Source organism: Vicugna pacos, chromosome 13, assembly GCF_048564905.1.
Source record: "Vicugna pacos chromosome 13, VicPac4, whole genome shotgun sequence".
NCBI lineage: Eukaryota > Metazoa > Chordata > Mammalia > Artiodactyla > Camelidae > Vicugna > Vicugna pacos.
In genome coordinates, this window is record NC_132999.1 from 63,770,658 (window position 1) to 63,788,010 (window position 17,353).

General features: G+C 55.1%; 1 protein-coding gene across 5 annotated transcripts in view; it reads left to right on the plus strand.

Moving 5' to 3' along the window:
• Positions 1 to 17,353, plus strand: part of CHD5 (chromodomain helicase DNA binding protein 5) — a 56,885-nt gene that overhangs the window by 34,026 nt on the left and 5,506 nt on the right. For 4 of the 5 annotated variants that reach the window (XM_072975526.1, XM_072975528.1, XM_072975529.1 and 1 more), the window contains exons 20-35: positions 409 to 540; positions 2,789 to 2,906; positions 4,204 to 4,328; positions 5,364 to 5,595; positions 5,787 to 5,897; positions 6,263 to 6,435; positions 6,987 to 7,161; positions 7,602 to 7,694; positions 7,914 to 8,002; positions 8,305 to 8,438; positions 8,883 to 9,027; positions 9,400 to 9,559; positions 11,062 to 11,141; positions 11,386 to 11,518; positions 16,511 to 16,600; positions 17,214 to 17,351. In XM_072975526.1, coding sequence (XP_072831627.1) covers positions 409 to 540; positions 2,789 to 2,906; positions 4,204 to 4,328; positions 5,364 to 5,595; positions 5,787 to 5,897; positions 6,263 to 6,435; positions 6,987 to 7,161; positions 7,602 to 7,694; positions 7,914 to 8,002; positions 8,305 to 8,438; positions 8,883 to 9,027; positions 9,400 to 9,559; positions 11,062 to 11,141; positions 11,386 to 11,518; positions 16,511 to 16,600; positions 17,214 to 17,351 — 2,128 coding nt within the window. The remainder of the gene's footprint in view (positions 1 to 408; positions 541 to 2,788; positions 2,907 to 4,203; positions 4,329 to 5,363; positions 5,596 to 5,786; positions 5,898 to 6,262; positions 6,436 to 6,986; positions 7,162 to 7,601; positions 7,695 to 7,913; positions 8,003 to 8,304; positions 8,439 to 8,882; positions 9,028 to 9,399; positions 9,560 to 11,061; positions 11,142 to 11,385; positions 11,519 to 16,510; positions 16,601 to 17,213; positions 17,352 to 17,353) is intronic. The other variant, XM_072975527.1, reaches the window with a different exon arrangement.

Consider the following 17,353-nt stretch of genomic DNA (forward strand, 5'->3'; position numbering starts at 1 on the left):
ATAACTCTGGCCTGGCAGATGCTGGGCTGACGTTCTGCCAAGCTGGGGTTCTGGGTTGGCCTTGCCTGGATGGCCCTGCAGTGACTGCAGAGGCAAGGCCAGATTCCTGCTGGGAAGGTGGGCTTGGCTCAAGACTGTGTCATCCGTCCATCCACTGATGTCTGTGGTCTTGGTGGAGTACCAGCAGGGGGAGACAGAGGGCGGGGCCAGCAAGTCCGAGCCATGCTCCCTGTGGGGAGAGTCCGTGTGACCCTGGGCCTGTCCGTCCCTGCGGAGCCTGGCCTGACCAGGCCTTGGGCTTGGTACTTAGCCCATTGCTGGGCCCCTGTCCAACCCCCGGGACCTCTTTGGCGCAGAGCCAGAGGAGAGAGCCCCCCCGCCATGCCCCACCTTCTGCTGTGTCTACAGGAGGCCCCCGTCCTGCCCAATGGCTCCTATGATGGCAGCTCGCTTGTCAAGTCTTCAGGGAAGCTCATGCTGCTGCAGAAGATGCTCAAGAAACTGCGGGATGAAGGACATCGTGTGCTTATCTTCTCGCAGGTGAGCTGCCCCCAGGTGGCTGGCTGGCTCTGCCTCCCCAGCCCACCTCCCACCTGCAGAAGGCGTCCTATTCCTGCCAGCTGAGGGCACAGCCTGCTGGCAGCCTTCAGGGCCTGATGCTGTCCCCACGTGGGTTGCATGTGAAATGTCTCTCCCCTGGACCTTGGCATGATGCAGCCAAGGGGTGCTGGCTGGGTGCCAAGTTCAAGGCACTCAGGACACATTGGTTGGGGGGGGACACTGGTCCTCCCTACCACCTGCCTCTTCTGGCCTGCTCCTCCTGGAGCTTCCTGTCCAGGCTGGGATGACAGCTCTCGCCCCTTACCCCTGCAGCCTGGGTTCTCATGAAGGTGGGGCCCTGGGGTTGGTTTGGGAGGAGCCCTGTGGTGGGGGCAATTCGGGAAGGGGGGGTCCCTCTCTCTAGCTGGATCCTGAAGTTGCATTTTCAGCATCGCCTTTTGGGCAGTCAGAGGTAGGACTGTCCAGTCTCAGAGGTCTGTTCCTTCACCCTTTTGCATCTGTCATACATCAGGCTCTGTGCTGGGCACGGGGGGGTCCAGCTCCTGTCCTCAAGACATTCACAGTCTAGTGTGGGAGATGGAAGTAGAGACAGTTATCCAGTCCCCAGGTCATCTCTGTGAGGGGGGTCAGTGTGGTCCTAGGGGCCTGGTGCGAGCAGTGCTCCCCAATGAGAGGACTGCGCCAGGCCCGTTGCTCAAAAGCGGAGACTAGGATGTGGCTCCTCTGTGTCCAAGAGTCAGCAGGTAACCGCTGCTGCTGCCTGCAGTCCCTGAGCCCACCCTGGGCCTGCAGCAGGCTGGGGAGTCTGGGGGCAGCTGGCCAAGCCTGTGACAGGGGGCTGGCTTGGAGACTGGGATCCACAGTCCCCCAGCGCCCTGCCAACGTGAGACATGGTTCTGGGCTGAGGCCCCGAGGGAGCACGTAGAAGGAACCGCACAACTTCTAGAAGTGTCCACAGAGAGAGTGACGGAGACAGAGCCCTGCCATCCCAAATAAGCCTGCAAACCCCAATTCAAAACTCGTGACAACATTCGGTGAGACATCCCACAAGACAGGAAGTGAACCCAATTGATAAGGATAATAGAATAGCCCGAAAAAGACTTCAAAGAAACGCGTTTCAGATCCTCAGAATTACTAGAGTAACACTCATAAATCAAGATTAAATCAATTAAGCATAAACAGCAAAAAATGAAACAAGACTAACTGGACAGGAAAAGGATCTGCACGAAATTGAAACAAAACATTCCAACCGATTGGATAAACTCTCAACACTGTTGAAGAGAGCCTTGAATGGGAGCCTGGCACTGAGGAATTTCCCCAGAGTGCAGCACAGAGAGACAAAGATAAAAATGAGGAATTGCATGGAGGATGCCGCGAGAGGCTCTGGTCATTCTTTAATAGGAGTTGCAGAAGAAGAGACAGAGAAAACAGAAGAAGCCAGACCTAATGAGAGTTTGCAGACCTGGAGAAAGACATGAGATCCCAGGTCTGAAGGGCACTCTGAAGTACCAAGCAAGATACATATAAATGAAGGAACCCCTAGGCACATCGTAGGGAAAACACCACACTTCAGACCTAGTACCAACGCAGGACTGACATTCAGACTGTCCTCAGACTTCATACTGGCACCAATAGGTGGCAGAAGACGGCTGTAGAATCTTCAATATACTACAGGAAGGTGGCGACTGATCATTTCATACGCAGCTAAACTGTCTCTCAAGAATGATTAGGGGAGGATTATGGGAGCTAAGCAGGGACTGCCTTTCCCTTTTCATAGGGAAGAGGGAAGTCAGGGAAGGCATACTCGAGAGGTGTGTTTGAGTTCCTGGCAGTACGGGGGTAGGAAGCGGGCCCAGGTAATTGGGGATAGTTGGAGGGTGCGAAGGATGCATTGGGGAATGAAGCCCAGATGGGCTGGGCACCTGCAACGCCAGGGTGAGGGTTTGGGACTTCATTCGGTGAGGTGAGAGCAGGGAGGCGCATGCTCAGAGCTGGGCTTGGGGCACATGGCTGTGGGGCTGGTGTGGGGATGGAGTGGCTCCAGGGGTTGAGGTTGGAGGCCACATTCTTCTTCAGAGAGCCCCGCATCAGGTCTGCCTGGGTCCCACCTGCCTCCCCACTCAGTGGGCTGCTCTGTCCTCCCTCAACTGTTGTGGGGTCCCTGGCCACGGCCCCATGGGGTTCCTTGCTCTGCAGCAGCTCCTCAGACTTACCATGTCCCCTGCAGATGACCAAGATGCTGGACCTCCTGGAGGACTTCCTGGAGTATGAGGGCTACAAGTATGAGCGGATTGACGGTGGCATCACTGGGGGCCTCCGGCAAGAGGCAATTGACAGATTCAACGGTACCTTCGCCTTACTCGAGAGTCCTTGACTGGGACCCCTGTCTGCCTCTCCTCCCGGGCCAGGATCTTAGCCAGACCACCCAGCTTATGGTCAAATTAGCTACTCCTCAAATGGGTGAACAGAGCAGACCAGTCCTTAGGTCCTGATGGCTGCCTCTTAGTTTTAAATGGTAAAAGGAATTCATTTCATGGGGATGCCAGGATGCGAGGGGCCAGTGGATGACCCCTGATCAGAGCTGAGAAACAGACCAGGAGGAAGGCAGCGAGGGTGCGGACGGACTGTGGGCTTCTGATACTGACACCAATTAACCTCTAGTTACAGACAGGGCTGGACAGGACCTGTCCGGTAAAACAGGCTGCGGGAAGGGACAGCTGAGCAGCGCTCCCTGTGGGCTTCTCAGAGGAAGGAGAGGGGAAGGGGCAGGGCCGTGCCTGCTCAGACTCCCAGTGCGCACTGCTTCTCGCCTGGGAAGGAGCCGTGAGGGTGGAGAGGCCAGGAGCTGGCGCTGTAGTGGAGGAAAAGGCTGCAGGGAGAAGGGGGCCGCTGAACCAGTGCCTCCTTAGTGGCAGGTCTGCAGCAAGTAGTGACGAGCTCTGCTTCCCTGGGGCCTCCCACCCTCGGAGCAGGCTGAGGCCCCACAGCCCGAATGCCCAAGGCAGCACTTCCTCTTGCCCACTTGTGTCGGAGGGGAAGCGGGCGCAGTCTCAGGGTCTGGCTCTGGCGCCCCCACGTGGATGTGGGACGGGCCGCAGCACCGGGGACCTGGTGGCAGCTCTAGTGGGTGCCGTGCTCGTCCCTGGCCACTTAATGAAGGGCTCCAACGGGCCTGAGACCCGCTGTCTCATGACAGTGGGGACTGTGCAGAGGGGTGGCCCAGGCCCTGGAGCTGTGACCCTGAGTGTTCCTTGGCTGCCCTGACAGCGTCCTGGGCTGGGGGAGCCGGGAGGGCGTGAGCCCGTATGTGTGCAGGCTGTTTGCAGTTTCTTCTTTGCCCTTCTGGGCTTTGAAAATTGATTCCTTCTCATTCTGCCGCCCTCCTGTTAGTTAAGGGCTCAGAGCACAGTTGGGGGTTACGTGGGGCTCAGGTGGGCTGCTCTGTCCCCACGTGGAGCCCCAGGCCTCCTCTGGCTTCCCTCGGCACAGCTGTGGTGTTGTTGTCTATGACGGGGTCGCAGTTCCTGCCCCTCTTTCCCTCTGGTCTCCCCTCCCGCCCTCCTGTTTGCCAGCCCCCTGGCCCCACCTCCACTTCCTGGGTGCACCCCTCCCTCACCCCCGGCACTTGCCTCTCTTCCTCAGCCCCGGGGGCCCAGCAGTTCTGCTTCCTCCTCTCAACCCGGGCAGGCGGCCTGGGCATCAACCTGGCCACGGCAGACACGGTCATCATCTATGACTCGGACTGGAACCCCCACAATGACATCCAGGTGTGTGGCCATGACACCAGAGCCCTCTCAGAGGGCCCCTGGCTGCCCCTGGTTCTGTGGGCTTTCCTTCCCTCCCTCCTGAGAGTTGAGCCCCTCCAGCGACCTCCTTGTATAAAAGAGGAAGCAGCCCAGGGAGGGCAGGGGGCGCGTCTAAGAACATGCACCCATCTGTGTGAGCCATGAGCCTTGGTCTGTGCCATCACCCTTAGGATCAAGGCCATGGAGGGAGGCAGGACAGGGGAGTCCTGGGCCCAGAGGGGGCCGCTTTGGGAGGAACAGGGGACTAGAGTGAGGGGACAAGGCCTCTTGGAGGCAGGGAGAAGACCAGATGGAGGTGGGGGCAAATGGGGCTGGTGAGGAAGGATGGGAGGGTTGAGGGCTAGGGACTGTGGCAGCAGAGGCACACTCTGCTGTCCCCCAGCCACCCCCTCTTGGGGCGGGGCTGGACACTCACATGTTGAACACTTTGACTCTTGGGGGTTCACACACAATCTCATGTCTTGTGCACAAGGGTGTGCACCTGTGCACAGTCACCCACACAGATCTGATCACAGCCAGGTCACATCACTCAGACATCTAAAGCAGAGGCCCAGGCCTGTCCCCATATCACACCCTGTCCTCGCAGGTGGCCGTGCATCTCCAACAGGTGGGCTCATGGTCCCACCGGTGGTCACTCCCAGGGAGGTGCGGACCTCACCTCCGCATGACCACTCTGCATGACCAGAGCCCTGTGTGACTTCACTGCATCAAGTACCCTGGCCACACTGCCCCTCACACACACACCCCTACACACCTGCAGTCACGCCGAGTTCCACCTGCAGAGGCTCCCAGGCCCACACGAGACTGTGTGCGCACACGATCAGGATGTGAGCACAGCTGCCCTGGTGCATGCAGCTCTCCACGTGCAGTCCCGCAGCCGTTCCATGCTGCAGGCACTCAGGAGCACCTGTGTGTTCTCCCCGCATCCACCCGGTGCATGGCCTTGAGCCCCAAGCTGGGTTGAGCCATGGGTGCTAAGTTGCAGGTGTCCCCCAGGCCTTTAGCCGCGCCCACCGCATCGGGCAGAACAAGAAGGTGATGATCTACCGCTTTGTGACGCGGGCCTCTGTGGAGGAGCGCATCACTCAGGTGGCCAAGCGCAAGATGATGCTCACTCATCTGGTGGTGCGGCCCGGCTTGGGCTCCAAGTCGGGCTCCATGACCAAGCAGGAGCTGGACGACATCCTCAAGTTTGGCACAGAGGAGCTCTTCAAGGACGACGTGGAAGGTGGGCACCCAGGGTGCCAGGACGTGGGGGTGGGGGTGCCCTGCTGGAGACACACCCATCCCAGTGCCTGCCTCAGCACGCAGCCTCTCCCTCCTCTGTCCCCGCCCCTCCTGGCCAGGATGGGCAGGGTCAGGGTGGCATCTCTGGGTGCTGCCCCTGAGCCCTGCAGCCACTCTGCCTCTGTCCCACAGGCATGATGTCTCAGGGCCAGCGGCCTGCCACGCCCATCCCTGATGTCCCATCCTCCAAAGGGGGAGCCCTGGCCGCTAGTGCGAAGAAAAAGCATGGCAGCACCCCGCCAGGTAGGGGCCAGTCCCACCCAGCACCCTGCCAGGTAGGGGCCAGCGCCGCCCAGTACCGCACCAGGCAGGGGCCAGCCCCACTCAGCCCCTGCTCCTCCTGCACTCCAGACCTCTGCTTGCAGAGGAGGAGGTTCCCCCAAGCTGTTTTGTTAGGCTCCCCTGCCTGCCCCCACCTGCCTCTCTCTTGGGTTCCTGTGGACTGCAGCTGGGTGGGCAGTGAGGCCGTTTCAGTGCAGCTTCCCCGGTCACCGCGCTCCTCTGCTGCAACCCCCAGCGGCCACTGGGAGTCTTCTTCCTCTGGGGGCCCCACGGCTGGACCTGGGCATCCTGTTGGTCCTCCAACTCTGCACCCTGTCTGCCTCCAGGTGACAACAAGGACGTGGAGGACAGCAGTGTGATCCACTATGACGATGCGGCCATCTCTAAGCTACTGGACCGGAACCAGGACGCCACGGACGACACGGAGCTGCAGAACATGAATGAATACCTGAGCTCCTTCAAGGTGGCACAGTATGTGGTGCGCGAAGAGGACGGTGTGGTAAGCCACGCCCCGCGGCCCCGCCCTCCGCGGCCCCGCCCTCGCCCCGCCCCCGCAGCGGCTTCTCCATCTGCACCCTGAAGCCCCAGTTATCCCGGAGGCCAGCTCCTGGGTCTCTCCTGAGTGGCCCCTTCACTCACGCCTCAACTTCCAGCAACCCCACACAGACCCTGGGTGCTAATTTTTCTTCCATGTGCCAGTTTTCCTTCTGAAACCAGGAGCCTCCTGAGGACGGGATTGGGGCTTATTCAGTTCTGTATCCCAGCGCCTGGCAGGAGGCCAGGAAATACTTGCAGAGTGAAATGAATGAATGGATGAATGAATGAATGAATTACCAGGATGGGAGCAGGAAGAGGAAGCCCAGCTGGGGCTGGGGTGATCAGGGAAGGCTTCCTGGAGTAGGTGGGCTTTCCAATTCATCCTTGAGCCCCTAGAGGGTGAGATGTGGTAGAGACGGCGAGGCCTCCAGGGGGCAGAGTTGCCGGCTGTGGCCCTCCCTACACGTGCGAGCGGTCCCGCCCTCACTGAGCCCGTGGTGCCTGTGCCCGCAGGAGGAGGTGGAGCGGGAGGTCATCAAGCAGGAGGAGAACGTGGACCCCGACTACTGGGAGAAGCTGCTCCGGCACCACTATGAGCAGCAGCAGGAGGACCTGGCCCGGAGCCTGGGCAAGGGCAAGCGTGTCCGCAAGCAGGTCAACTACAACGACGCCTCCCAGGAGGACCAGGGTGCGTGTCTGGCGGGCAGGGTCCCGACAGACGGGGAGGGCGCCCCTGCCACAGGAAGTCCCGGGGGCCGGAGAGCAAGCACCTTGTGGGATTGTCCTGAGCTGGGAAGCTGTGGGGAGGGCTTCTTGGAGAAAGGGGGCTTGGGGGCAGGTGTGGGGTGTTGGCTGTTTGAGGGAACAAGATGGGAAGTGGTTCAATGACTTCTAGTGGTGAGACTTTAGGCAAGCCTCAGTTTGTCCATCTGTAAAACAGGGGCGATGATGGAACAGCATGTTTGGGTACAGTGTAGTTTGTTGGGGTTGTGAAGTGCGTTCCCTAGAAGTCCATGGTCTGGTTTCGTTGGCAGTTACTGGGCTGGGGTGTAAGGGGTGGGTGTGGCCCTGGGTGTGGGGGGCTGCTTGCACAGCTTGCTCTGTGCTCCTCTGCCTGACCCCCCACAGAATGGCAGGATGAGCTGTCAGACAACCAGTCCGAATATTCCATTGGCTCCGAGGATGAGGATGAGGACTTTGAGGAAAGGCCAGAAGGGCAGAGTGAGTCTTAGTGCTGGGGTAGAGTGACCCTGGGCTGGGGCCAGCTGTGTGTCGGGGAGCTGATGGCCAGCCCAGGGGTCCCCTGGGGGCATCAGGACAAACATCCATCCTTTGGAGTGGCCCCTGAAGGGTCCTGCTGTCCTGGGGCGAGTTGGTGGATGGGGTGTGTCCAGACACCCTGGGACCTGCTGAGGGCTTGTGGTGGGGCTGCTCCCCCAGGTGGACGGCGACAATCCAGGAGACAGCTGAAAAGCGACAGGGACAAGCCCCTGCCCCCTCTTCTTGCCCGGGTTGGCGGCAACATTGAGGTGGGGCCTGCTTGCACCCCTGCTTTCCCAATTTATCTCATCCCCTCTCAGAACAGAGTTCACCCCAGCTGCCACCCCTGGGGTGTGGAGGAGGGACGGGAGAGCTGGGGGCTATGCTGGGTCATACGCCAAGTAGAGGGGGAGCTGGGACATACCCCGGGTCTGGGCTCTGCCTTTTGGGTCTGGCCCCGGCTGGAGGCCCCCACCTTCTCAGTGCCCCTACCTGCCTCCTCCCCTGCCGGTGCCTTTCTCCCTCATCTCTGAATTCCCTGCTCCCCCTCCTTGCTCCCCACCCGGCCCAGGTGCTGGGCTTCAACGCGAGGCAGCGGAAGGCCTTTCTGAACGCCATCATGCGCTGGGGCATGCCCCCCCAGGACGCCTTCAACTCCCACTGGCTGGTGCGGGACCTTCGCGGAAAGAGCGAGAAGGAATTTAGGTAAAGGGGCTGAGGTGGTGGCCCAGGGTGTGGCCGCCCACCCCGGCATGGGCCGGCTTCGGCTGGGCGAGCCAGCACAGCGGGCAGCGTCTCCACCAGGCAGAGGGCTCCTGGACAACTCACCGCCGTGGGGTGTTCGGGCAGCTGGGGGCCGGGCCGGGGCGGGGCTCGTTTGCAGAAGACGCTTACCAGCCCCCTCTGTCGGAGCAGCTGGTTTAACGGCAGCGGGAAGGCTCTGGGTTATCCCGAGTGAGAGGGAGCTGGCCCAGAGGTTCCCCTGCCTGGGAGGCACCCCGTGTCCTTCCCTGGGGCCAGCAGGCCTGGTTGGGAGGCAGGTGCGATGGGTGAGGATTCCAGCCAGGGGGTCCCCCAGGGGTCCTGCCAGCCCTCTCAGAGGGTCCTGTCAGCCCCTCACTCCCTGAGCCCCAGTCCCCCCCACCCCAGAGCCTATGTGTCCCTCTTCATGCGGCACCTGTGTGAGCCGGGGGCTGATGGCGCCGAGACCTTCGCGGATGGCGTGCCCCGCGAGGGCCTCTCCAGGCAGCACGTGCTCACGCGCATCGGGGTCATGTCACTAGTTAGGAAGAAGGTGGGTGAGTAAGCCTTTCCTGGCGGCCGCCCATGGCCCTGGTGTGTCCCTGGGGGTCAGAAGGCAGAGGGCAAGTGCCTGGCTTGGGGTCACACAGCTGCCCAGGGTCTGAATCAGGCTAAGGGGCTGACCCAGAATGCCTCTCTGGGTGGGGGTGTGGGGGGCCTAGAGGCCAGGATCGCAGGTGGAGACTGGGGTGGGGGTCGGACCTGGCATGGGGTTGATGGTCAGAAGTGCATTTGGCTTGGCCAGCCTCTGGTGGATGGGGCAGCCACCCCAAGCCTGGGATGCCCCCAGTCCCATCGGCTGCCCTGAGGCCCTAAGCTCTGAGCTGTGACCACCTCCCCGACCCTTCCCTCCCACCTGCCCCAGGTTCAGGAGTTTGAGCACGTCAACGGGAAGTACAGCACCCCGGATCTGATCCCCGAGGGCCCCGAGGGCAAGAAGCCAGGCGAGGCTGTCTCCTCGGATCCCAACACACCCGTGCCCGCCAGCCCTGCCCACCTTCTGCCTGCCCCGCTGGGCCTGCCAGGTCTGGGCTCCGACCAGCAGGGGAGGGCACCTGGGTCACGGGAGGTGGTGAGGCCCCAGGAGACCCCACGAAGCATGGCCTCCCTCCCCCGGAAGCTTCTGCCCGCAGAAGTGTTGCTCCCCTGGGTTTTTCTTTTAAATGACAGTTTTGAGATGTAATTCACACAACCATAACATTCAGCCTTTAAAAGTGTGCTATCCAGTGGTTTCTAGTGCAGCCATTGCCTCTAATTCCAGCATGTTTTCATCACCCCCACCCCCGAAACGTACTCATCAGCTGCGACTCCCTATTCCCTGTCCCTGTTCTCCAGCCCCTCCTGGCAACCACCCATCTACTTTCTGTCTCTGTGGGTTTGCCTGTTCAGGATGTTTCATGCAAATGAAATTACACACTATGTGGCCTTTTGTGTCTGGCTTCTTTCACTAGCATAATGTCTTCAAGGTCCATCCGTGTTGCAGCGCGAATCAGCCCTCAGGTCCTCTTTGGGGCTGAGCGATAGCCCGTTGTTTGGCCTCAGCACACTTTGTGTACGCGTTCGCCGGCTGATGGATTTGGGGTTGTTTCTACCTTCAGCTATTGCGAGCAGTATTTTGAGTAGCATTGCTGGGAACGTTTGTGTTCAAGGGAAAACACGTGTTTTCATTTCTCTGGGGCGTGTGGCTGGGAGTGGGATCGCTGGGTCACGTGAGACGACATTTTGAGGAACTGCCAAACTTTCACAGCGACCACACCATTTTACATTCCTACCAGCCACATATGAGGCTCCGACTTCCCCACATCTTCCTCGGCACTTATCTGACTTTTTGCTCACAGCCATCCTAGTGGGACTGATTTTGACTTACATCTCTGATGGCTGAAGGCACTGAGAGTCTTTTCATGTGCTTCCGGGCTGTTTGCGCCTCTTTGGGGAGATGTCTTCTCCGTTGCTTTGCCCTTCCTTACAGGGCGTTTGTCTCCTAGTGTCTTTTTGGCGATTCGTGTATTTATCTGGGCAAAGTCTTCTTCCCTCATCTGGGCCCCGCACACCTGGGGCATCCTGCCTATCCCAGGTGACAGGCTGACAGGTGACAGAATGAGAACATGCTGTTCCTGGACACAAGTGTGCCCTCTGGAGGTGGACAAGCCTAGTTTACTTCCTGGCCCCGTGTGACCTTGGGCAAGTCACATATCTCGTGTGCTCTGTTTTCTTATCCGTGATGTGGAATGGGATAGTGACCACCTCCCTATTCAGAGCATGTGGGGCAATGCTAAGAACTGACTCAGGGTGGAGGAGGCATACAGCCAGTCTGCTGGCCTGAAAGCCAGAACCACATCCAGCCGTCCAGGGTCCTAGTCCGGGCCTTCACCCACCTCGCCTCCCTGCTTCCAGATGGGCTCACCTGGTTCGCCTGGCCTTCTCCTGAACGCCAGGCCCTCCTCTCCCCTCTGATACCCCATTTCTTGCCCTTCTCCCCCTCCCCACCTGAGCCCACCGGTCTCACCCCTTTCCTTTGGTCTTTCAGACAAAATGGAAGCCCAGCTGGGCTACATGGATGAGAAGGAGCTGGGGGTGCAGAAGCCGAAGAAGTCCCCAGACATCCAGGTACGGAAGACGCTGGTGTTTGGGCCTCTGCGGGTGTTGGGTGGGATTTGGGTCTGGGGGCCTTCTCAGGCCTTGGCCAGGCAGCCAGGCCCCCTGGCTCTGAGTTGGAGCCTCTGGGTCTAGGGAGCAGGTTAGGAACAAGCAGGGGGAGCCAGGAGAGTGGGCTCCTAGCCCAGTGCCTGTTCCCTGCATCCACTCCTGCTGAGACCCCAGGCCCCGCAGCTCTCGAGTCTGTCCTCCCCAGGCCCTGCCAACTGGCCTGGACAGAGTGGAGGGCGAGGACAAGCATGAGAGCTCTGATGGAAAGGAGAGGGCCCGAGAGGAGCGACTGGAGGAGACGGAGAAGGCCCAGCCCTCACCGGAGCAGCTGCCGAAAGGTGCGGGTTTCCACCCTGATTTGGTCTCTGGCCTCAGTTGCCCTGGGTCAGAGAAAGGTGGCCAGGCTGTGTGCTACTCTGTCTGTCCTTGGCTGGGTGGTGGGCTGCCCCAGGGTGAGGGGAGAGCCAGGGACTTTACCGTTTCCTACTGTACAGTTCGGGAGTTCTTGGGCTATACCTTTTTATTAGTGGTTTCTGAGTCAGTTGTGTTGTGTTCTGAACACACGAGCCTGTATGATATTGTTTCTATATGATGTTGTTGAAATCTGCTTTCTGGCTTAATGTGGTCAGATTTTGTAAATGGTCACATGTGCTTGAAAAGAATGCCTGTTCTTTCGTTGTTGGGTGTCAGGTTCTAAATATATGCATTAGATCATTATGATGTTTAGATTTTTTATATCCTTACTCATTTTTGGCTTCCCTTGATCAGTCAGGTCTGAGAGACTTGTGTTAAAATCTCTCGCTGTGATTGTGGATTAATGTCTCTCCTTGCAAGGCCAGATTCTGCTTCATATAGTTTGGAACTGGGTTGTTAGGTGCATAGTGGTTCAGGTTTTTTATCGTCTTCTGGAGAAGTGTGCCTCTAATTATTATGTAATGACCTCCTTATCCCTTCTGATACTTTTTGCTTTAAAGTTTATTTAGGCTGATTTGGATCAAGCTTACTTTTGTTTAGTATGTACTTGGTGTATCTTTTTCTATCCCTTTACTTAAAAATGTAAATAAAAGTTTTATTGTGATATAATCCTACATACTAGACAGTTCACACATTTGAAGTGTACCGCCCAGTAGTTTTTAGTACGTTCACAAGGTTGTACAACCATCAGCACAATTAATTTTAGAACGTTTTCATCATTCCCAAAAGAAGCCCTGTCCATTAACAGTCACTATCAATTTTCTCCTCCCCCGCGCCCCTGGCAACCACTCATCCACTCTCTTGTCTCTGTGGAGTTGCCTGCTCTGGGCATTTCATATAAATGGAATCGTAAAATATATGCCTTTTTGTACGCAACTTCCTTCACTGAGCATAGTGTTTTCAGGGTACGTCCATATTGTAGCAGGTATGGGAACGTCCTTCCTTTTTGCTCAGTAACATTCTCCTGTGCGGACAGACCACATTTTGTTTACCCATTCATCAACTGGTGGACTTCTGGGTTACTTCTGCTTTTTGGCTATTGTGAATAAGGCTGCTGCGAACATTTGCGTGCAGGTATCAGTGTGGCGTAGGTTTCAATTCTCTGAGTAGATACCTAGGAGTGGAATTGTTGGGTTGTATGATGACTCTATGGTTAACACTTTGAGGAACTGCCAGGTTGTTTTCTACAGTGGCTGCACCATTTGACATTCCTACTAGCATTGTATGAGGGTTCCAGTTTCCTTACATCCTTGTCAACACTTGTTATTATCTGTCCTTTTGATTTTAGCTATCCTAGTGGGTGATAAGTAGTATCTCAAATGGCTTTGATTTGTATTTCCCTTATGCATAAAAGTGCTGAGTATCTTTTCATGTGCTTATTGGCCATTTGTGTATCTTTGTTGGAGAAACTGTCTTTTCAGATCCTTTGCCCATTTTTTAATTGGGTTATTGTCTTTTTATTGTTGAGTTATAAGAGTTCTCTATAGATACATGTTCCATATCAGATATGATTTGCAAGTGTTTCTTTCCTTTCCTTTCCTTTTACTCTTATCTGTGTAATTATGTTTTAGGTGTGCATCGTGTAAACAGTGTATGGTGGGATTTGTTGTTTTAAATGTAATCATAGAATCTCTGCCTTTTAGCTAGCAAGTTTAATCTCTTTACATTTATTGTAATAGCTAGGTGTTTGGATGGATCTCTGTTCTTGTTTTGTGCTTTCTATTCCCCTTGCCTTTTTTTCTTTTTTCCCCCTTGATATCTCTTGGATTGATCAATTTTTCTTTGTATTTCCCCCCTCCACCCCCAACTCCTTTGGAAAGTTGACAGTTCTATTTTGTGCTCTCACATTTGCAACATGTTGCCTTCTGAATGCTATAAGGACTTTAGCTGTGACCCACTCCCTTTTCATCTTCCACATGCTGTTGCTTATTTCTGAATCTTTAATCCCTTTTTTGATCTTGTCACATTCTTAGCAGTTTTGCGTTTGTTCATTATTGTTCACTGTCCTTCTTCCCAAAGTAGACCCGTTAGTGTTGCTTTCAGCAGATTTCTGTGGATGGCGAATTCTCTCATTGTGTGTTGTTTTTCCTTTACATCTTACTGTATTTTTCTTGAATAATAGTTAGCAAAATTCGAGGTGGGGTTTTCCCCCAGCACTTTGAAGATGTTATTCCTTTTGTATTCTGGCTTCCATTGTGCTGAGAAGGCTGCTCTCAGGGTAATTGTTGCTCCTTTGTAGGAAACCTGCCTTTTTTAATCTTTCCTAACTTGGAAAGACCATTTTTAAGATATTCTGTCTTTGGTCATGTGTGGTTTCACTACAATGAAGTTTTTATTTATTCTGCTTGCGACTGACTGTCATTCTTAAAGCTGAGTCTTGTATCTTTTGTTGATTATGGGCAAATTCTTAGTCACTCCCTTTTTGAACGCTATCTTGGCTCCCATTATGTTTATTTTCTCCTGGAATTCCTATTACCCATCGATTCATTCATACCTCCAGCATATGTATATTGAAGGCTTGCTGGGGGCTGTCCTAGGCGCCACTGGGGACACACACAGTGAACCAACAGCCAGAGCCTTCCCGTGGAATTTGCATTCCCCTGGGGGACACGAGTGATCAGCGATAAACACAAGTAGGTCTTGCTCAACCACAGACTTCAGATGCAACGAAGAAAAGAAAGTGGGTACAAGGCTAGTGAAAGATGAGGGCAGACGTGTCTTTCGCGTCTTTTACTTTTTTGTTTCCTGTCTCTCTGCAAGGCTTTTTGAGTCATCTTCAGACCTAGCTCCAGTTTCTACTTTGTTTATACAGCTGTTTTTAACTTATCCATCTATATTATTGTCTCTGGTTGCAAAAGACATTATTACAAATTTAGCAGCATGGAACAACACTCTTGTGTTAGCTCATCGTTCCATGGGTTGAAAGTCTGGCGTAGGGTGGCTGGGTTCTCTGCCAAGGGACTTGCAAGACTCAAGGCAAGGCATTGGCTGGGCTGAGTTCTTGTCTTGAGGCTTGCGGGGAAATCTGCTTCCAAGCTCATTCTTGTTGGCCAACTTCAGCTCCTTGGGGTTGGAGGACTGAGGCCCCCTGTCCTGTCTGGCTCTCAGCTGGGGGCCATTCTTAGCACCTAGAAGCTGCCCACGTTCTTGCCATAGGACCCACTGCATCTTCAAGCCAGCAATGGTGCAGCGAATCCCCCTCATGAATTGAATCTATGATGTCTTTTTCTCTTTCAAAACCTCTGCTTTTAAGGGCCTGGTGTGATGAGTTCAGGCCCACCTAGATAATCTCCCTCTTTTAAGATCACCTGAGTCTCATCACATGACCTGCTCACTGCAGTAGAATCCACCACATTCACAGTCCTGGAGACTCTGTGCAAGGCTGGTACTCCAAGGCCAGGAAGTCTCGGAGGACATCACAGAAATCTGCAGTGAAAATGTCTAAAATGTTAGTGATTGTGTATTTCGTTCTTGAAGTTTTATCTAGCTTTTTCTAAGTTCCTTAAAAAAAATTTTTTTTTGATGTGTATTTTCCTGTGAATTCTCTTCCTTCCTTTCTCTCTGGCCAATGGATATTGTTTTCTGAGCTTTGGGTGGATGCATCTGCATCAGGGACTGTTTTGTCCCTGGGAACCCCCATCACCTGGTTAACAGGGATGCCTCCCCACCTTTATTTCCAGAAGCCCAGGGCCCAGTGGTCTCACTAGTGGTCTGGCTGGTCCAGGACCAGTCTCCTTGGCACAGTTCAGACTCCACAGCCTGCACGCCCTTGTGTTGGGTTTGGCCCCTCACTGGAGACTTTCTGCCCCCAGGTTCCGTGTGGGAGCCAGGCAGGCTGACCATGAGCTGGTGGATGGAACTTTCTTTCGCAGAGAGCATGGTGGTTGGAGCATGTTGGTTTAATTCCAGTTCATTTGGGTTCTTTGCATCTTTGGGGCTTGTGGCCTCATCCTTTCTGTCTGGGTGTTGAGACACAGCTGGAGCCCCCTGGTGTCTGCTCATCCCCTGCCCAGGCCCCCTGGCATATGTGTCTTGACCTTTTAATTTTCCTTCATTTATGGCACCTGATTTCCTTTTCTTCTGGTAAGCACACCCATGTGGTTTGTATGTATGTATGTATTTAATTGAAGTATAGTCAGTTACAATGTGTCAGTTTCTGGTGCTCAGCGTAATGTTTCAGTCATACCTATACATAGATACATCCCTTTTCATGTCCTTTTGTGTTATATGTTACAAGATATTGAGTATAGTTCTCTGTGCTGTGCAGTATAAACTTGTTTATCTATGTGTTTTTTTAAAATTGAAGTATAGTTGATTACTATATGTCAATTTCTGGTGTGCAGCGTAATGTTTCAGTCATACATGTATGTATATATATATTCCTTTTCCTATTTTTCATTATAGGTTACAGCAAGATACTGACTATAGTTCCCTATGCTGTACTATAGTAGAAACTTGTTTATATGTGTGTGTGTGTGTGTGTGTGTGTATTTTTTAATGTGATCCGTTTTGCCGGATGTTTCCGGGTGTTTGTAAGAGGGGTTTGTGTTAATGAAGGCTGGACACGTGGTGGGAACGTTGAGTCCTCTGGTTATCGCTGGTCCTCTGGGAGGATTTGGGGACTGTGCCTTGAGGTGTTTGGGAGGTGCTGCTGGGTAGGGTGGGTGGGGAGAGGTCCCGCTCCTGCCCTGCCTTCCCAGAAGACCTCCTTGACGGTGCCTGCATGTCCATTGGACTCCTAAGATGATGGGTAAGATCCCATGTGTGGCTAAAACACCATGGGGAAAGCCGCCAGCCCGGAGCCCCTCTGCCCTTCCAGACCCCTCTCCACTCTATGAACGTCCTGTGTCTTGCAGAAGAAGTGCTTCTGGAGAAGGAGAAAATTCTGGACAAGCTGGAGCTAAGCTTGATTCACAGCAGAGGAGATGGCAGTGATTTCAGACCAGGTCTGGGGCTCTTGTGTGTCCTCGGTCCTGTGTCCCTTGGCCGCTTGAGGGAGCCGTCCGGATCCTTTAGGCCTCCTGTGGCCTCCTGAGCACTGTTCCCTGGGCCCATGGCCCTGACTGGAGCCGATGGCGGGGAGCTGGGACTCGCCAACCCGTCAGGGGACAGACCCCCACCTCCTCTCTCCTGACCCCTCCCATGGCCCCAGCCACCACCAGGAGAAAGCAGGGCTGGTCAGAGAGTTTGTTCTGGAGCCTTTGGGGTTCACCTGGAAGCCTGTGTGCCTCTAAGTACTGGTCTGTTCTGGAACAGTCGTCCTCAGACCGGAGCCCTAAGGCAGCACTGCCATCCTTGAGCACAAGCTGCCTTCTCTCAGTGCGCTTCCCCCTGTTCCCAGGTGGTCCTGACTTGCTGGGGGAGGAGCAGCCCTCCCTGCTCAGCACGGAGAAAGGGGGCTGCTGGTTTTTCTGTTTAAAATCCCTTGGGAGCAGTGAGCCCCTGGCGACAGGGAGATGTGTTTCCTGCTTGCCTTTGGGTCCCCAGTGCTTGGTGGAGAGAGGCCCCTGGGCAGTGCCTTTTAGGTGGATGAATGAACGTGGGTCTGTCCTCCCACAGATGACACTAAAGCAGAGGAGAAGGAGCCCATTGAAACACAGCAAAATGGTGACAAAGAGGAAGATGAGGAGGGGAAGAAGGAGGACAGGAATGGGAAGTTCAAATTCATGTTCAACATTGCAGACGGGGGCTTCACAGGT